The 18655-nt window shown below is 48.8% G+C and overlaps 1 protein-coding gene across 1 annotated transcript in view; it reads left to right on the top strand.

Annotated features, from left to right (window-relative positions):
• Nucleotides 1–18655, top strand: part of MDGA2 (MAM domain containing glycosylphosphatidylinositol anchor 2) — a 205854-nt gene that overhangs the window by 110259 nt on the left and 76940 nt on the right. The window contains exon 6 of the mRNA XM_040066256.2: nucleotides 9435–9704. Within this exon, the coding sequence (XP_039922190.1) occupies nucleotides 9435–9704 (270 nt within the window). The remainder of the gene's footprint in view (nucleotides 1–9434; nucleotides 9705–18655) is intronic.

Here is an 18655-nt window from a genome sequence, read left to right as displayed (position 1 = left end):
CCAAAATGGGCACAAAATAGTCACAAAATGGACACAAAATGGACACAAAATGGTCACAAAATGGACACAGAATGGACACAAAATGGGCACAAAATGGGCACAAAATTGACACAAAATGGACACAAAATGGGCACAGAATGGGCACAAAATGGACACAAAATGGACACAAAATGGGCACAAAATGGACAAACGCTCATGAGGTCTCACACTTTGATCAGTTTTGGTCCATTTGCACATTGGGGTTGAATTGTCCAATTCCAGCTCCAGGTTCTCCAGTCCCATCCTTCTTGTTCCTCCCTCCAGCCACCGCTGTTTGTGCTTTTGGGCTGAACTCTTGTCCCAGCTGTCCTTGGTGTGCAGCAGGAGCAGGATTTGTTTTGTGTGGCTGCTGTGTGCAGAGAGCTGAGTGACGCTGAGTGTGAGCTCAGAGCTGCACCTGGGCAGCGCAGGACATGGAATATGGGGAAGGTGGAACTTTGGGCATCACTGCATCGATCTAAATTCAGCAAGGAAGTGACAATTCCGCGATGGGTTTAGGCTGCCGAAGGGCGGATCCCGCTCCCCTCAGTGCCGCTGGACGAAATCCCCATGGAATGAATCCCTCCAGTGTGGAAGCCGGGAGCTTTTGTAGCCTCTCCTGAGCAAAACCAGCGAGGAAGTGCCTTGAAAAGCCAAGATCCGCCTCCCTTCCTCCCGCTGGAATTCTCAATGGCACTTCTGTGCGTGAACGGCAGCACGAGCCCGCGGAGGCATCAAAGTGCTGGAGAAGGGAGGGGAAAAGCACCCAGGAAAAAAAGGGGCATAAAGATGTGAGTCATCAAAGCTGCGGCCCCACGGCTCGGAAAGCAAAGGGATTCTGGAAAAGCTGGAGGAGCCGGGGAGAAAAGGGTGTTGAGGATAGAAAGGAGCACAGGGAATTCGGCAGGGATACCTGGATTGGCTTGTGTGGATATATGGGAATATGTAAACACTGAGCTCGGCTGAAAATCCGCCATAAATATGATTTATAGTTATATTTATTTATAGTTTTCGATTTTAGGGAAGGGTTCTTCCCTCAGAGGGTGGGATAAGCACTGGAACAGCTCCCCAGGGAATGGGCACGGCCCCGAGGCTGCCAGAGCTCCAGGAGAGCTTGGACAGTGCTCCAGGGGTGCCCAGGGTGGGATTGTTGGGGGGTCTGGGCAGGGACAGGGGCTGGGATGATCCCTGTGGATCTTTCCCGCTCAGGATACTCCAGTTTACAATCCTCTGATAATTCCATTCTCTGTTTCTATCCCGTAGCTCCCCTCTCTGCTCCCTGAGCCTCAGAAACTTTCCATTTTTGCCAGGGTGCCCTGACAAAACGATCTTGCTCTTGCCTCAGCTTTAAGCCTCTTTATTTCAGGGACAGGCTCAGGGCAGACTGAAAAATAGGATTTTTTTATTTTTTTTCCTTTTAATCCCTGACAGGAGCAGTGGGTGGTCTGGGGACACAGACCAGGGTGGCTCTGGCCATCAAGGGACACCTGCCCTGGGTGCAGGGAGCCACTCCTTTGTCCCAGGACAGATCCAGATATTTTACCAGCTGGAAATTGTTCCTGCCTGCCAGGGAAAACCCTAAATCCTGCCTGCGACAGGAGGGGTTGGAATTGAATCATCTCTGAGGTCTCTTCCAACACAACCCATTCCATGAGGAACCATTCCATGACAATCCTAAAGCACTTGCAATGCTTAAAGCAGCTCTGGGAATATTTTACCTCAGTTACTCCATGCATCAAATCAAAAAAAAACCAGGACACAAACCTGGAAGATTTGGGATTTGAGAAGCTTCTCTTTATTTCTTCTTGACATGGAAGTGCTGGAAATTTAAAGGCAGTGAAAAGGAGATGGGAGAAAAGAGAGCGTAAGAGAAAAAACAAGGATGAGTTGTAAGATAAATAAGTTTTATTTTGCCTAGACACAAAGTTTTTCGAACCGGAACAGTTCTAGAACTCCAGAACTGCTTATCTGGAGAAATTCCTCCTCTTTTCACGTGGTGTGCAGCTTCCACTGGGATCTCTCTGTAGCAGCAGAGCATAAACATAAAAAAGTAGGAAAGAGATTTTCATCATTTGTTCAGTTTTAGGATTTTTTTCCTTTATATTTTTCCCTGGGTTCATTTCTTCTAGGGGTAATTTGGGTTTCTTGAAGTCCTGATGATGGAAAGAAAGGATCTGCCCTATTGTAGAGTCAACAATAAAAAGGTGTTTTTTTTGCTCTGTAAAATAGCATTAAAAATAAATTAAAAAAAAAAAAAGAAAAAAAAAAAAAAAAAGAAGAAGATGACAGGGAATGGAGCTGAAGGAGGGAAGATTTAAGTTGGATTTACGGAAGGAATTCCTGGCTGGGAGCATGAGAAGGGGCTGGGCTGGAATTCCCAGATTTGCTGTGGCTGCCCCTGGATCCCTGGCAGTGCCCAAGGCCAGGTTGGACATTGGGGTTGGAGCAGCCTGGGACAGTGGGAGGTGTCCCTGCCATGGCTGGGGTGGCACTGCGTGGCCTCTAAGATCCCTCCCAATCCCATTCTGGAATTTTCTGATTCTAACTCCGAATCTGTGAATTCCAATCCGCTCTTCTTTGAACTCTCTGGAGTAAATATTTACAGGAATGCTGCTCCCAGCCTGGCAGGGAGCTCAAACCCTTTCCCTCTGCCCGGAAAGGGATTGTGCACTCTGTGTCTTGTTAGGAATATTGGCTTTGTGTTCCTGCAAGAAATGCCGGCTGTAAATGAAATGGATGCACACGCAGCAATGGATATAAAAATATAATTCAATTATGTTCTATTACTACGGTTCTGCCTTTCAAATAACGCCCCAAACTGGAGGAAATAATGTCCTTTCATTTCTATTCATCACAGCTGAGAGCCTTGTCAAGGACATGACTTGCTGCCTGTGCTTTGATATTGCTATTAAATTATTGGGTTTCTTCTGCATTTCCAGTAATCCCTAAAGCCAATTGTGACATTTCCTCAATTCCATACATCCAGCCTAAACGCCTCTATTTGTCTCACTGTAATTATGACACGCTGGCAGTGGATTTTTTCGGGCTGCTCCAGGAATGACAGATGGGTTTTCCTCCCAGTGCGATTCCAGCCCTCAGCTCCCCATCCCGGGCAGCAGCAGTGACTCCACCCCTTCAAATTCCCTCAACATCTTCATCAGATCCTTGGATAAATCCCCAAAATGGTTCGAGTGGGATGGGACCTTAAGGATTATCCCATTCCACTCCCTGCCAGGCAGGGACACCTTCCACTGGATCAGGTGGCTCCAAACCCCATCCAACGTTCCAAGGATGGAGCAGCCACGGCATCTCTGGTCCAAAGTTCCTGGCCTTAATTAGGCTGGTCTAATTAAGAGTGTTAACGATGATTTAAGGAGCTCTTGGTTTGTGCTGAGTCTGAGGAAGTCCTGCCGCAGTCATTGATCGAGACCAGGGTGTGTTTCCTGCTGCTTTGAGATTGTCCCATTCCGCTGGATCAGGTTGCTCCAAACCCCATGAACCTGGAACATTCCAAGGATCGAGCCCCCAGAGCTTCTCCTGTCCAAAGTGCTTGGCCTTAATTAGCCTAGTCTAATTAAGGGTGTTAACAATGACTTAAGGAGCGCTTGGTTTGTGCTGAGTCTGAGAAAGTCCCGCCGCAGCCATTGATCAAGACCAGGGTGTGTTTCCTGCTGCTTTAGGATTATCCCATTCCACCGGATCAGGTTGCTCCAAACTCCATCCAACCTGGAACATTCCAAGAATGGAGCAGCCACAGCTCCTCTGGTCCAAAGTTCCTGGCCTTAATTAGGCTGGTCTAATTAAGAGTGTTAATAATGATTTAAGGAGCGCTCAGTTTGTGCTGAGTCTGAGAAAGTCCTGCCGCAGCCGTTGATCAAGACCAGGGTGTGTTTCCTGCTGCTTTAGGATTATCCCATTCCACTGGGAGGAACTGGATCAGGTTGCTCCAAACCCCATCCAGCCTGGAACATTCCAAGGATCGAGCAGCCATGGCTTCTCTGGTCCAAAGTTCCTGGCCTTAATTAGGTTGGTCTAATTAAGAGTGTTAACGATGATTTAAGGAGCGCTCGGTTTGTGCTGAGTCTGAGAAAGTCCCGTGTTGGGGGCTCCTTTTGTGGGAGTTTAAATTCCCCGGCATTCAGGTGGTTTTAGAGTCTTTTTTGCCCTCTGCAAAGCTCTGTGCCAAACTGAAGGAAGAGACCGAGTCTTCAGGTTTAGATTTTTCAAGGCTGTATACTTCGTTTATTGTTTCTTATCTTACAATTTTCTCAGTCCAACAGATGTTTGCTGCGGCTTGGACTTCTCACGTCTCCCCCTGAGCTGGGTTGTCCTTATCTTTTATACTAATTGTTACATATTCTTTATTTACTATTTCTTACCAATGTCTATCACTATTACTAAAAAGGTCATCTCTGCTCTGACCCAATCCTCACTAACTACTTTGTGCCAACGTCACTGCAGAAATGGAGTGAGGGAACAAGAAGGAAGAAGAAGGAGACAACGCCCCAAATTCTCCATCTTGCCCCATTCACTCCAATGCCAAGAATCCCAAACCCACTGTTTTTTCACCCTGTGATATACTAAACTACTATTTTTCCCACTCTTGTGGCCTGCAATGCTTCCTGCAGTGCAAGAAGCCTCTCCCATGGACTGGGATCAAATCCAGTGTCTCTCTGAGCTCTGGGCTCTGGGCTGGGGTCCCAGACCCCCCTGCCCAGGTCCCTGACCCTCCAGGGCAACCAAACAAATGCCTTGGACTCCAACAGTCCCACCGCAGCCATTGATCGAGACCAGGGTGTGTTTCCCGCTGCTTTAGGATTATCCCATTCCACCGGATCAGGTTGCTCCAAACCCCATCCGGCCTGGAACGTTCCGAGCTCCTCTGCTCCAAGTGCTTGGCAGCCCGATCTAATTGTGGATGTTAACGATGACTTAAGGGGTGCTCGGTTTGTGCTGACTCTGGGAAACTCCTGCCCCAGCCATTAATCCAGGCCAGGGTGTTTTTCCTGCTGCTTTAGCACCTTGTGAGGACCGGGCTATGTCGGAGCCGTTAATTATTAATTTCCCAATCAATCTCCATCCCTCTGCCAAGCCGTGCCTGACGTGCCTTTAGCTCCAGGCCACAAAAACGGATGTAATTCCCATTTAAATTCCCGTTAGCGCCCGGAGCAGCAGTGACCCGCCGTAATTCCGAGAACGCTTTGTCGCCGGCGCCGGCGGCTTCCCGGGCGGCTCTGAAATCCCGGGATGCGGCGGCAGCGCTCCCACACGGAAGCCTCTGAATGGGAGCCCCTTTCCCAAGGCTGCAGCTGCGGCGTGAATGGGAGCGGGGCGGATCCCCTCGGATCAGTAGGGCCTTGTTCTGCCCGGGGAGGAGCTCCCAGGGGCTCTGCCGCTCTCTTTGTGCCCTGCCAAGACAAGCCTGACTCCGAAATGCGGGATTGGCGCTCGGAAACCCCGGCTTCCCGAAGGGCAGGGGAGATGCAGAAGCCCCCAGGGCACGGAGTCGTTCCGGCGGTGCGCAGATTTAAAGGCAGTGAAAAGGAGATGGGAGAAAAGAGAGAGTAAGTCGAAGAGAACAGTGGGATGTGAGATAAATACTTTTAATTTGCCTAAACGCAAAGTTTTTACGACTGGAACTGTTCTAGAACTCTAGAAGTGTTCACCTGGAGGGTTTTCTCCTCCTTCCACGTGGTGTGCAGCTTCCACTGGGATCTCTCTGTGTGGAAAGCGTGCTCCAGGCAAGTTTTGGGAATGTTTCCCAGAGCTTGCTGCTGTTTGATAATGATTTTTATTATTCCTAATGGAGTCAAAGGAAGGTTTCCACAGGGAATTTGGCTGGAGGAGGCCCTGCTGGGTTGGAGATTGGGGCTGGGAGAAGTTTTGCTGGACAAATCTCCCTGGCCCAGTGTTCCCCTCGTCAATCCTGGGAGTCATCCAGGACAGACCTCGGCTTGGGAAGTGGCTTTGAGAGTGGTCACAGACCCCGTTTAGTCCTGGCTCCTTCTGGCAGGGATGGTTATGTTGCATCTGGAATTCTGGGAATGTGTGGGACTTCACACATGAGCCTTGCCCGTGTCTCCGTGAGTTTTGGTGTTGGGGGATTGTGCTGGCTCTGAGGCTTAAGTTCCCAAACTAGGACTGAACCCAACCGAATAAAATCCATCACTCCTTAATTCCACCTGGCAGCCCTGGGGTCAATCCAGGCTGGGGGATGAAGGGATTGAGATCAGCCCAGGAAGAGATCAACTCTGACTCCATTCCCTGACTCAAACCATCCAAGATTTTTGTCTAATGGGTATTTTTGGAAAATATGGGAGAGAAGGATTCTGCAGCAACCCCGGAGCAGCCCAGCCTGGGAAGATCCAGCTCTTCTGCTCCAAGGAATTTGTCATCGCGCCCTGGCTATAATTCCCCATTCTTTTCTCCTTCAGCAGAGAAATATCAACGCAGAGGTTCATTCCTGAATATTTGGAATATTGTGAATATTCCCTTCATTAGAGGGGTTTGACCCTTTATCTGCCCCACTGAGTCCCATTTGCTGAAAACCTCAACAGCCTTCCTGAATTTCTTAACATTCTTCGGATTAAATCCGGCTTGCCGTGGCTGAGGCAGCCGAAATCCAGGGATTTCTCTTTGCCTTTTTTGGGGTCAGAGCTGAAAGTTTAACTTGTGGTGTAAATAAAGGGAAACTGCTGTATCCGAACTCTCATTTCCATGTAGTTTCTGTTTGGAGTGCCGGGATGAAAGGGATGTGTCCCAGACATTTTATCCCATCCCACTTTGTTCCTGAAGGATGGCAAAGGGCTCCCTTTCATCCGCAGGATTATGGAAATGGCCCCACCAGCTTGGTGCTTTTATCTTTTGCTTCAAGTTTTGAAGGGTTATCCGTGGTTCCCTTGTTCCCTGTCTCGAGATTTGACGGGAAGCGAGAGCAAACAGCAGCTCCTTGCTGGAATTGTTCAGGAAAAATGATGGAACCCAGGAGAGAGGAAGGGAGAGGGAAACAGGTGCCAGCTGGGTGTTGACCCCACAGGTTCTGGTTGTACCTGGATCCCTGTTTTTGTCACCTTCCCCCGCCCCCCCAAAAAACCCCAAGACTCCTTTAGCAGAGAACATGGCACAATTCCGAGTTTCCCAGCTGGAATCCCAAATCAGGGATTCATTATTTGCTGGACACATCAGCTGATGGAAGAAGAAGAGCTCAGGGGACGTGAGCAAAGAGGCCCCAGCACAGCTGGCAGAGCTGACTGGTTTGGGGTCTGAAATTCTAGCCATGAGCCCAATTCCTTTGGTTTTAAATTGCCTGATCCAGGAATTCGTGCTGGGAAGGGTTTGAGGAGTCCAAAACCGGGAGGAACTGGAGGAGAGGGCTTGGATTGTGAATCTCTGCTCTCCTAAGGAGTTTCCTCCTGGTGACCAAGGACTGGACTGAGGGAGTGGCTGGAGCTGTGTCAAGGAGGGATAGGATGGACAGCAGGGAAAAGTTCTGTTACTCCAGAGGGTGGTGGGCACTGCCCAGGATCCCCAGGGAATGGTGACATCTCCGAGGCTGCCAGAGCTCCAGGAGCGTTTGGACAGCACTCCAGGGATGACCAGGGTGGGATCTGGGGAGTCTGTGCAGGGCCTGGAGCTGGATCAATGATCCCTTCCCACTCAGGATATTCCATGATGTTCCCAGTTCTCCCAGTGCCAGGACAGGTACAAAGGAAGCTCTTCCCATTTTTTTGTTCCTGTTTCCAGATGCAGACAAAGCAAATTCCTCCTGGGCGAAGCCCAGATAAAGCAAACTCTGATTTTATGGCTGATTCTCGTATTTGCCTCTAGTGCTTGGTTTGTATTCCTTTAATATTGAAATAAGATTCCCATCTAAAGCAGGACACCCGGGAATAGCTCCGTGTAATAACAAGGATGAGGATGTGATTTTGGAATGTAACATTTTTATTGCCTTTCCTTTTTTATTACCGCTTCTGCTGGCATTCTTGGCCCAGAATGTCAATCCTTCACCTTCATTCCTGTTTTTTTTTTTTCTTTTTTTGGAATTGCTGCTTCTACTGGCCTAGCAATGGATATTTATTCATTGGTTCATCATTTATGCAGCTTAAGGGATTCCTTGGAGCAAAGCCTGGATCCAGCAAGGGTGGATCCCTCACCACAGGGGGCACAGGATGTCACAGCTCAGAGTGGGATTATATTAATATTCACATTCATGTTTATATTTAGAATAAATTATATTTATATTTATATTTATATTTATATTTATATTTATATTTATATTTATATTTATATTTATATTTATAATTCTAGTGTTTATATATTAATATCATTTGTATTTCTATTATTAATATTAATGCTATTTATATTATTTAGCATTTGCTCCTACCACATGGAAATATTTAATGGAAAAGGAGAGACAAGAAAAGAGAACTGAATTTAATCCCTTCTTCCCAAGATCAGCAGCATCTCCCCATCAGCCTGTGATGGCTGCTCCCACTGCACCTGGTCACAGGATTTTATGGGAATTTTATGGGAATTTTATGGGGATTTTATGGGAATTATGGGAATTAGGTGTGAGCTGCAGGTTGCACATTCCAGAGAGGGGAATTTGCCTTTGTCCTGGGTTGTTCATTCTCTCCATGTGCAAAGAGATGATGGCCCAAGGGAGATGCCTCTATGGATTCAAACTCCAGGGATTCATCCCAGCTGGCAGCCAAGTTCCCAGGAATTCACTGGGAATAAGGCGGATGAAGAGGGATGGATGAGTGGCAGGATCTGACTTGATGGGAACAGGCTTCCCATCCAAGGATGTGGGAATTTACTAACTTTACTAATCCCTTTTCCCAAGGTTTCCAATCCAGTGTGCTGGCACCTGTCCCACACATGACATATTCCATCCTAGATGTGGCTGCAGGGCTGTCCGTCCATCCATCCATCCATCCATCCATCCATCCATCCATCCGTCCGTCCGTCCGTCCGTCCATCCATCCATCCATCCGTCCGTCCATCCATAAATCCGTCCATCCATCCATCCATCCACCCATCCATCCATCCATCCATCCATCCATCCATCCATCCATCCATCCGTCCGTCCGTCCGTCCGTCCATCCATCCATCCATCCGTCCGTCCATCCATAAATCCGTCCATCCATCCATCCATCCACCCATCCATCCATCCATCCATCCATCCATCCATCCATCCATCCATCTATCCATCCATCCATCCCTAGCCATGCCCAGAGAAGTTGTGGCTGCCCCTGGATCTCTGGAAGTGCCCAAGGCCTGGTTGGATATTGGGGTTGGAACAACCTGGGATAGTGGAAGGTGTCCCTGCCCATGGCAGGGGTGGAATGGGATCATCTTTGAGATCCCTTCCATCCCAACCATTCCCTGACTCTCCGATTCCCGTTGCTTTGCAGCATCCCCTTCCATCAAGCTCCTGGTGGACGACCCCATCGTGGTGAACCCTGGAGAAGCCATCACCTTGGTGTGTGTGACCACCGGCGGGGAGCCGGCGCCCAGCCTGACCTGGGTGAGGTCTGCGGGGGTCCTGCCCGACAAGACCGTCCTGAACGGGGGCACTCTGACCATTCCCGCCGTCACCTCCGAGGATTCCGGCACCTACAGCTGCATCGCCAACAACAACGTCGGCAACCCCGCCAAGAAGTCCACCAACATCATCGTCAGAGGTGGGTCCAGTTGGGAAACCGTGGGCTTTTCTCCTGGAAGTTTATTCCGGTCCTAATCTAGCGGGACAGCGACATTCAAGGTTTGATGTTTGGTGTTAGATGTTCAGCATTGAACGTTCAACATTCAACGTTCAACGTTCAACATTCAGTGTTCAAGATTTGATGGTCAATGTTCAACGTTCAATGTTCGGTGTTCAAGGTTCAATGATCAATGGTCAATGTTCGATGTTCAGTGTTCAAGGTTCGATGTTCAACGTTCAGTGTTCAATGTTCAATGGTCAATGTTCAATGTTCAACGTTCAGTGCTCAAGATTTAACGTTCAATATTAAACATTCAATTTTCAACATTCAATATTCAACAGAGGGGGTGTCCTCCGTTTCCAAATGGTCCCAGTTGGACTAAATCTTGAAGGTCTCTTTCAGCCTTGATGATTCCCTCATGCCGGGATTTCCGGGCATTTCCAATCAGTTATGGGATGAACAAGTGTGGGTTTCCAAGACTTCCAGAGTTCTTGTGCCGGGATCGAAGCCCTGAGGTGGAGCAAGGGGTGGTTCGGTGCCTTTTTGTGTTGGGGAGATGCAGCAGCTTTTCCATGCGAGGTGGAGAGAAATCGGTTTGTTCAGCCTGGAGAGGACTGAGGGGAGACCTTCAGCATCCTCCTGAGGAGCAGCTGTGGTTTGTGGTCCCTGTGACCACAGACAGGACCCAGGGAGGGGCTGGAGCTGGGCCAGAGAGGCTCAGGATGGAGATCAGGGAAAGGTTCTTCCCCCAGAGGTGGGATAAGAACCGGAACAGCTCCCCAGGGAATGGTGACATTCCCGAGGCTGCCAGAGCTCCAGGAGAGCTTGGACAGCCCTCCAGGGATGCCCAGGGAGGGGTTGTTGGAGGGTCTGCACAGGGACAGGGGCTGGGATGATCCCTGTGGGTCCCTTCCAACACAGGATATTCCGTGATTCTATGAAATGATCACCAAAGGCCTTGGATGCATCCCGAACTCCTGGAGTTCCCATTGCCTGCTTCACCTCTTCCTTCCTCCCTGTCTGAAGCTGTCACTGAAATTAGGGCTGGGAATGTCCTCCGTGGTGGGGAGCTTTGGATTGATCCCTGCACCTCCATTCCAGGAAATATCAGGGTCTGAAAACTGTCTTGCACAACAGTCGCTCCCAGCTGGAGGGAATATTTCCCTGCTCGTTTATTCCCTTCTGGAAAATTCCTGGGACACAGGCAGTTGGTTTGGATACAGAGCTGGGCTGGCTGACTGGTGTCGTCAGAGAGGATTCACCTCCCTGAAACAAACGCTTCATCTGAAACTCATTTTCCACAATTTTAATCTGGGAATGGCGGTGAACCATAAGCTCCAAGCTATAAGAACTTGAAAGAATAACCTGGGATTAATCAGACTCGGGAAAAACTGATGGATGTAGAGCCAATGTGGGAATATTTCATGGGAGCCACAACCCCTGCTCACTTCTTATTCCCCAACTTCTCCTCCTCTGCGACAGGATGAGGAATTAGGAGCTATTTCTGTCCTGGGGGTCAGGGTGGGAGCATTGGATCAGCCTGGATTGGATCAGGAGACAGGCACGGATTTATTTGGAATGTTGTGGTTGATTTTGGATTTCTGACATTTGGTTTTGTTGTCATTCCTTGGCTCAGGGACATTAATTTGCTGGGATTTACATGGGGATGAGGTGGGGAACGGGATCTGGGAGTGAAAAACAGCTTGGGATAAGGAAAAGGAGAGGAAGAACTCGGTGTGGAAAGAAACCTCAATGTTTCAATTGACCCAGCAGACAGCACCAGCCACATCCCTAAATCCCTGCAGACACAAACTCCATGAGTCATGGCACCATCATAAAAATAATAACATTATCCCCTCACGTTTTTATTTATAGAAGATGATGCCTGGGAGCTGCAAGGTGTTGAACAAAGTCTCATTAAAACCCTCGAGGTGTTTTTCCTTTTCCCTCTCTGCTCTGTGTCCCTGTTAATGCTGAGAAGCGACCACGACGAGAAGAACACATCAAATAAATGAGGCTCAGCTCCCTCCTAGCCCCGGTTTTATCATTTCCCCTTTATTATTTCTGTTAAATGGGAAAAAAAAATCTCTCCTTTAGTAGGAAAAAAAAAAATATATATATCTCCATTCCAGTCTTGGATTTATTTTTGCTGTAAGCGGTGCTGAGCTGGGGAGTGATATATGAGAGGAAAGCAGAGTTTGGATTGACTTTGTGTGTTTATTTCTCAGCATTTTGACTCATTTCTCTCTCACGTTGGCTCATTTTGCTGTTGTGGGTCAGGATTTTCACACAGCAGCTGAGGAGAGGAGAGAATTTGCTGGAAATAGAAACTCCCGAGCCAGGCAGGAGAAGCATTTGGCAAATGGAGTTCCCATCCCGTGTCAAGTGCACCCTGAATCCCTGGATTCGGCAATAATCCCCCAGGGTGACCCAGAAATAAGTGTTCGGTTCCCTCAAAGCACCAGCAGGGCTCCGAGGAAATGTTTTTCCTTGAAATTTCTCTAAATTTAATCACTTCTCTCTGAGATCAACATCTTCCCCTTCAACCTGTGCTGCCTGCTCCCACTGCACCTGGTCATAGGATTTCATGGGAATTTTCTGTGAATTTTCTGGGAATTTTCTGTGAATTTTCTGGGAATTTTCTGGGAATTTTGGGAATTAGGAGTGAGCTGCAGGCTGTACATCAGGTTGTACAAATTTCAGTGTCTTTATCCGAGTGTCCCTTTGTTGTCTCCGCTTCATTCCATGATCGAAGCATCTCCATGAATTTTTTCTGGATGTGTTCCGATGTTTGTGGCTGCTGGCGACCCGTACCCGACTTAAAGGTGGAGAGGGACTTGGGACAAAGAAAGTACGGATTTGTTGGAGGAGGCCACGGAGCTGCTCCCGGGGCTGGAGCTGCTCTGGAACCAAACTGGGAGAGTTAGGAATGTTCACCTGGAGAAGGGAAGGATCCAGGGAGATCCTTGCAGGGCCTGAAGGGGCTCCAGGAGAGCTGGAGAGGGACTGGGGACAAGGGATGGAGGGACAGGACACAGGGAATGGCTTCAAAGCTGGAAGAGGAGAAATTTAGTTGGGATGTTGGGATTTTGGGAAGGAATTCCTGGCTGGGCTGGAATTCCCAGATTTGCTGTGGCTGCCTCTGGATCCCTGGAAGTGCCCAAGGCCGGGTTGGACACTGGGGCTTGGAGCAGCCTGGGACAGTGGGAGGTGTCCCAGCCATGGCAGGAGTGGGAATGGGATGGGATTTATGGTCCCTTCCACCCCAACCATTCCAGGATTCTCTGATTCCAAGGTGGCTCCTCCACCCAGTGAGAGAAGAAAATGCTGGATAAGATCCTTGAAGGACACAGGGAGAGCCACGGAAATGTTTTCCAGGGCTTAAAGTCAAGAGCACTGAGAGTTGGGAAGGGTGCCAGGCTGTGTGAAAATCATGGAACCACAGAACTGCCGAGGTTGGAAAAGTCCTCCATGACCGAGTCCAGCCATCCCGCAGCCCTGCCAAGGCCACCACTGCCCCACGTCCCCAGGTGCCACATCCACAGGGATTTAAATCCCTGCAGGAATGGGGACTCCGTCCTATTCCTAGACATCCCGCTCCATTTATTCCCTCCTGAGCAACTTCTCCCATTCCCGTCTTTTACCGGATCCCTTCTTCTTTCCCCTTGTAACAGCAGCACACTTTTTAATTCCATTTGACGCTGCCTGTGTGACTCTCACCTTCTGGGAAGTGGAAACCTCATCCTCGGAGTTAATTTTTCCGAGGGGTGGGATTCCCTGTCAGCTGAAATAGGAAATAATGACCGTGCTCGACAGCAGCACAAAAGATCTTCCTGAACAAAAAGCACTCCAGGGAAATCCCTTTCAAGGCCGGGATTGCTGGAAGTACCTCTGGATTATCCCTTTAAAAACCGTGTGTGAACTGTAGGAGTGGCTGCTAAAAAAAAAAAATTAGAGAATAAAAATAGAAGGAGGCAGCTCACGTGGGGAAATTAATGAACTTTTGTGGCTTTTTAAATTAAATGAAAATCCCAGGATTTTCTTCTCTGCACCTGCCTTCCTTCTGCTTTCCTGTTCTTTATCCCAAAGCTTCTTTTAGGAATTCCCCTCGGGGTTTAGGGGAGTGAAGGATAAAATAAAGGCCGGTTGGATTTCCGCACCTCTGGAATGATCCCAAATTCCATCAACTGAGAAGTGGGCGGGTCCCCCATGAGCTGCTGAGCACCGGGACACGGGAAAGGCTCTGGAATTTTATCCCAGAGCCGGAACTGGGGTTTGGTGGCAGCAGTGATAGTTGTCACCCAGCAGGTCACTCCCGGCAGGAGGGTGAGCAGTGGTGCATCTGGACTTGTGGTCACTGCCTGGAATCTTTTGGGATTGGTTGGGAATTCTAATACCCTAAAATGTTGGGTTTTCCTTGAAACTGGCCCTAGGGGCTTTTTTTCCATTCTTTCTTTCCTCTCTGTGTCCTGGGAAGGGCTCCCAGGAAGCAGAATTGAATAAATTCTGGGATATGGGTCTGGCATGCGTGATCACTGCCTGGAATCATCTGGGACTGGTTGGGAATGCTAAAATCCCATGGAATTGGCAGAAGAGCCTTTTTTTTTTTTTTTTTTTTTTTGCCTCTTTGTATTCTGGGAAAAACTCCCAGCAAGTGGAAGAATGGAATAAGTTTAGGGATGGGGGCCTGGCACGTGTGGAATTATCTGGGGTGGGTTGGGAATTCTAAAACCCTAAAATGCTGGATTTTCCATGAAATTGGAGCAGGAGGTGGTTTTTTTTTTCCATCCATTTTTTCCACTCTGTATCCTGGGAAAAGCTCCCAGCGAGCAGGAGAATGGAATAAATTTAGGGATATGGGTCCATGGTGGTCTTGGCCGTGCTGGGATAACACCTCGGATCGGTGATCTCCGAGGGCTTTTCCAGCTTTAATAATTCTGATTTTCCATCTTATTTCCTGGCTGGAGAATCCCAAAGGCCTTGGTGAATATCCGCAGACATCTTCTCCACGGAGAAATGTCCTCGGTGGTGGGATTCCAAAAGGTTTCAACCAAGCAAACCCGACCTCCTCATCCAGAGTGTTCCGACATCCATAAATTCCCAGCGTGCCCCCTAAAAGTTCACAGCTCTGGGAATGAATGTGGGGAAAAGTGGAGCTTTGGAATTGGATAAATCCATTTATTTTTATTATCTTCCACAGGCTCCGGCCTCTGAGATCTTCCCAGGCTGGAGGGCCATGGATGAGTTCATAAAAACTCTCCCATAAAAACGGAGATGGTTTATTGATCCTTCTGCCCTTCCATTAGGACTTCCTGGGATTTTTGTGAGCAGGAATTTGATTTTGAAGGGAGTTTGCTGCTCCGGAGGACATCACGAGGAGCCTGTTGGGCACCACGTGTGTCTGGAAGGATTTATCAGAAGGGATTCCAGGAGCTGGGATTCCTCTGATCCCTCTCCTTGTCCTCAGGTGGACACATTTTTTTCTCCGTTTTGCCCTGGGCGTGCTGGGGACCGCGGCTGGATGTGAGCCCAGGTGTGGCCAGGTGGGAAAGAGGCCAAAGGCACCTGGATTGGATCGGGAATTGTATGGCAGCAGGAGCAGGGAAGTGATTGTCCTGATTGTCCCTTGCGCTGGAACTGCTGGAGCACCTCGAGGGCTGTGTCCAGTTCTGGACCCCAGAGTTCAGGAAGGACATGGAGGGGCTGGAGCGTGTCCAGGGAAGGGAACGGAGCTGGGAATGGGCTGGAGAATTCCTGAGGGAGCTGGGAATGGGCTGGAGAATTCCTGAGGGAGCTGGGGAAGGGCTGAGCCTGGAGAAAAGGAGGCTCAGGGGGAACCTTGTGGCTCTGCACAAGTCCCTGACAGGAGAGGGGATGATTCCCAGGGAACAGGGACAGGAGCAGAGGGAACGGCCTCAGGCTGGGCCAGGGGAGGCTCAGGGTGGAGAGCAGCAGGAATTTCCCCATGGAAAGAGAGCTCAGGGCTTGGAAGTGGCCAGGGAGGTTTGGAGTGCCCATCCCTGGAGGTGTCCCAGGAATTCCTGGAGGTGGCACTCGGAGCTCTGGGCTGGGGACAGGGTGGGGACCAGGCACAGCTGGGACTCGGTGACCTTGGAGCTCTTTTCCAGCCTCAGTGATCCCGGGATTCCACTGGAGACAAGGATAAATGTTATTCTTACTCTTGATTGGCAGAAGTTATTAATTACTAAAGCTGATTATTGTTTTGGCAGAGTTTGTGCTGTACTTCACTATTGTTTGAGGTCCTGGCTGATAACACACGACGAGGTCTGGGTACTTTTACCAACATTTTCTTTTTGGCAGAGAAAAAAAATTGAATCTATCCAAGTTTTTTTCTCTTCTTGGATGGGAAGGAAACCAAGAGGAGAAGGATGAGTTCACAGTGGTTCCTTCTGATGTTCCCGAGGTGCTTTGCTGCCCTTGAAATGTGTTTTAAGACTTTTCCTGCTGCATCAAGCAACTGGGACTGGGATTTTAGGTCTCTGCCCAGTATGATAAAAATGTTGGGAATTTTTATAGGATCATGGTATAGTGTTGAGTTATTTAAGAGTGGGAGAAAAAGTGCAGAAGAGAAATGTATCCCATGGAAGAAATCCAGGTTCTAAGGAAATCCTGAACTCCAGCAAAACTTCTGAGCCACCCCAAAAAGCAGGAATAGGGATAATCCAGTGTGGAAACCTTGGGAATGGGGGGTTTCTCTGGGAGTGGGAGAATGGCAGAGTTTCATGTACAAAAAAAAGAGGGAAGAATTCCAATGGATCACTTTGGGGCAGGAAAACTCAGCAAGGCTTTTTTTTTTTTTTAAGGGGGCGGGGACAGCTTTGGCACAAGTTTTAAACTTTCTAAAGGCTCTGGAAAACATCCAGCTGCAACATTCCAAGGATTTAAAATTTGTTTGGCAAGTGCAGAGCCCACTGGGGGTTGTGACAGCTTCTCTGAAAGGTTTCATTCATATCCCAATCCTTGTCTGGCTTGTGACTGGACGCCAGAATTCCCATTTTCTTGTGGGATGGCGCAGCCCCAGTCCACTGCTCCAGCCACACATCCATGTCTTGGCAAGCTGGGATTTTGGAGTTTAGGAAACATTTTGGCTTTTCCTCCCCTTTTTCTTCGGCTTGGGGTTTTAAAAGTAACACAATCCCGTCTGCTTAAGTTGTCCCTGTTTCTGCTTGGTCAAACCCCTGCAGTTTTTGGAATTTCACCCTCATGTGAACGTGTCGGGATCTCATCCATGATCCGTCATCTGTATTCCCTTAAAATCAGGGAGGAAGCATTTTTCCATCAGGAAAAACGGGAAGGGCAAAGCAATTTCTGTCTCCAAACCCAGTGACACCACTGGGATAGCTCCTGGTTTTTCCTGGGAGCCGAGGGTGGGAGGTTATGGAATTTCCATGTCTGGAGGTCTTCAGTCCTTGGAAAACCGGGTGTGAGCTGGAGATCAGAGATGGAACCTCCTCGCTCAATTCCACCTGGATAATTCTTGGAATTGTGGAATGGTTTGTGCTGGAAGAGATCTTAGAGATCACCTATTCCCAACCCCCAATTTCTTCCGCTGCCGCCGATTTCCGCGGAATCTTTCCTTCTAAAAGCCGTTAAAAGAGAAACCACGCTGAGCTTCTCCCCCTTTGATCTCACCTTCATCTCTTTAACGGATCAGATTTGGAGCAAGTTGTAAACTGAAATTTTCATCATCCAAAGGAATCCAAACCTCCCCCTCCTTCAACAGAGCAGCTCCGAAGGAGATGGGAGCTAATTAAGCCGAGCGCACGGAAAAAAAAGAAACGGGAATAAAAAAATTTAAATAAAAAAAATCCTTTCCTTTGCAAAATTAGCAGCGGTTTCTAAAAGTAGAGACAAAAAAACCTGAAGTCTCTCCGTGGGATTTGCATTTAAATTGGAAGTGGGAATGCATCGGGCCTTGGAAGTGCCAAATAATTACTTGATATTTAAAAGTTTGGAGATGCTTGAGGAGAAGACGTTTGACATCTTAATTGTTCGGGGAGCTGGTGGAAGTTCAGGATTTCAAAAACTTCCATCTCGAGCTGTGTTGACGGGAGCAGAACGAGCTCGTGCTGAAACGTTGGGAACGTGGCGCTTTTTTTTTTAGCAGGAATTTGCTTAAAGCCTGTCTTGGGATGCGAAGGGAGCTGTCGGGAAGCGGCATTTTCTCAGTTGTCCCAGAGCCTTTTCCTCATGGATTGGGAACCGTTGGAAGAGGCTGCTCAGGGGTGGGATGGAGTCACAATCCCTGGAATCGTGCCCACAGTGGGTGGTACTGGTTGGTGGTTGGACTTGGTGATCTCAGAGGACTTTTCCAACCTGAACAATTCCATGGTTCTAAATGCCCAGTTTAAGGAATTTGAATTATGAGAGTGATCCAAGTTGGAGTGTTCTCCCTGAAAACTTGGACTGTTTATTTCATTGCTCTATTTTTTAATGGTTTTTGAATTATTTTTGATTTCCTTACAACCCAGACTGGTCCTTATGACCGGAATTGAGCTTCTCAGGACAAGGAAGGTTTTGGGATGTGTTGGAGGAGGCCACGGAGCCGCTCCCAGGGCTGGAGCTGCTCTGAGAGCTGGGAATGTTCCCCTGGAGAGGAGAAGGCTCCAGGGAGAGCTCAGAGCCCCTGGCAGGGCCTGAAGGGGCTCCAGGAGAGCTGGAGAGGGGCTGGGGACAAGGGATGGAGGGACAGGACACAGGGAATGGCTTCCACTGCCAGAGGGCAGGGATGGATGGGAGATTGGGAATTGGGAATTCCTGGCTGGGCTGGAATTCCCAGATTTGCTGTGGCTGCCCCTGGATCCCTGGCACTGCCCAAGGCCAAGCTGGACATTGGGCTTGGAGCAGCCTGGGACAGTGGGAGGTGTGGCCATGGCAGGGGTGGGATTGGATGGGATTTATGGACTCTT

This window comes from Hirundo rustica, chromosome 6, assembly GCF_015227805.2.
Source record: "Hirundo rustica isolate bHirRus1 chromosome 6, bHirRus1.pri.v3, whole genome shotgun sequence".
NCBI lineage: Eukaryota > Metazoa > Chordata > Aves > Passeriformes > Hirundinidae > Hirundo > Hirundo rustica.
The sequence above is the reverse complement of the archived record's forward strand: the minus strand, read 5'-3'. Positions and strand labels throughout refer to the sequence as shown.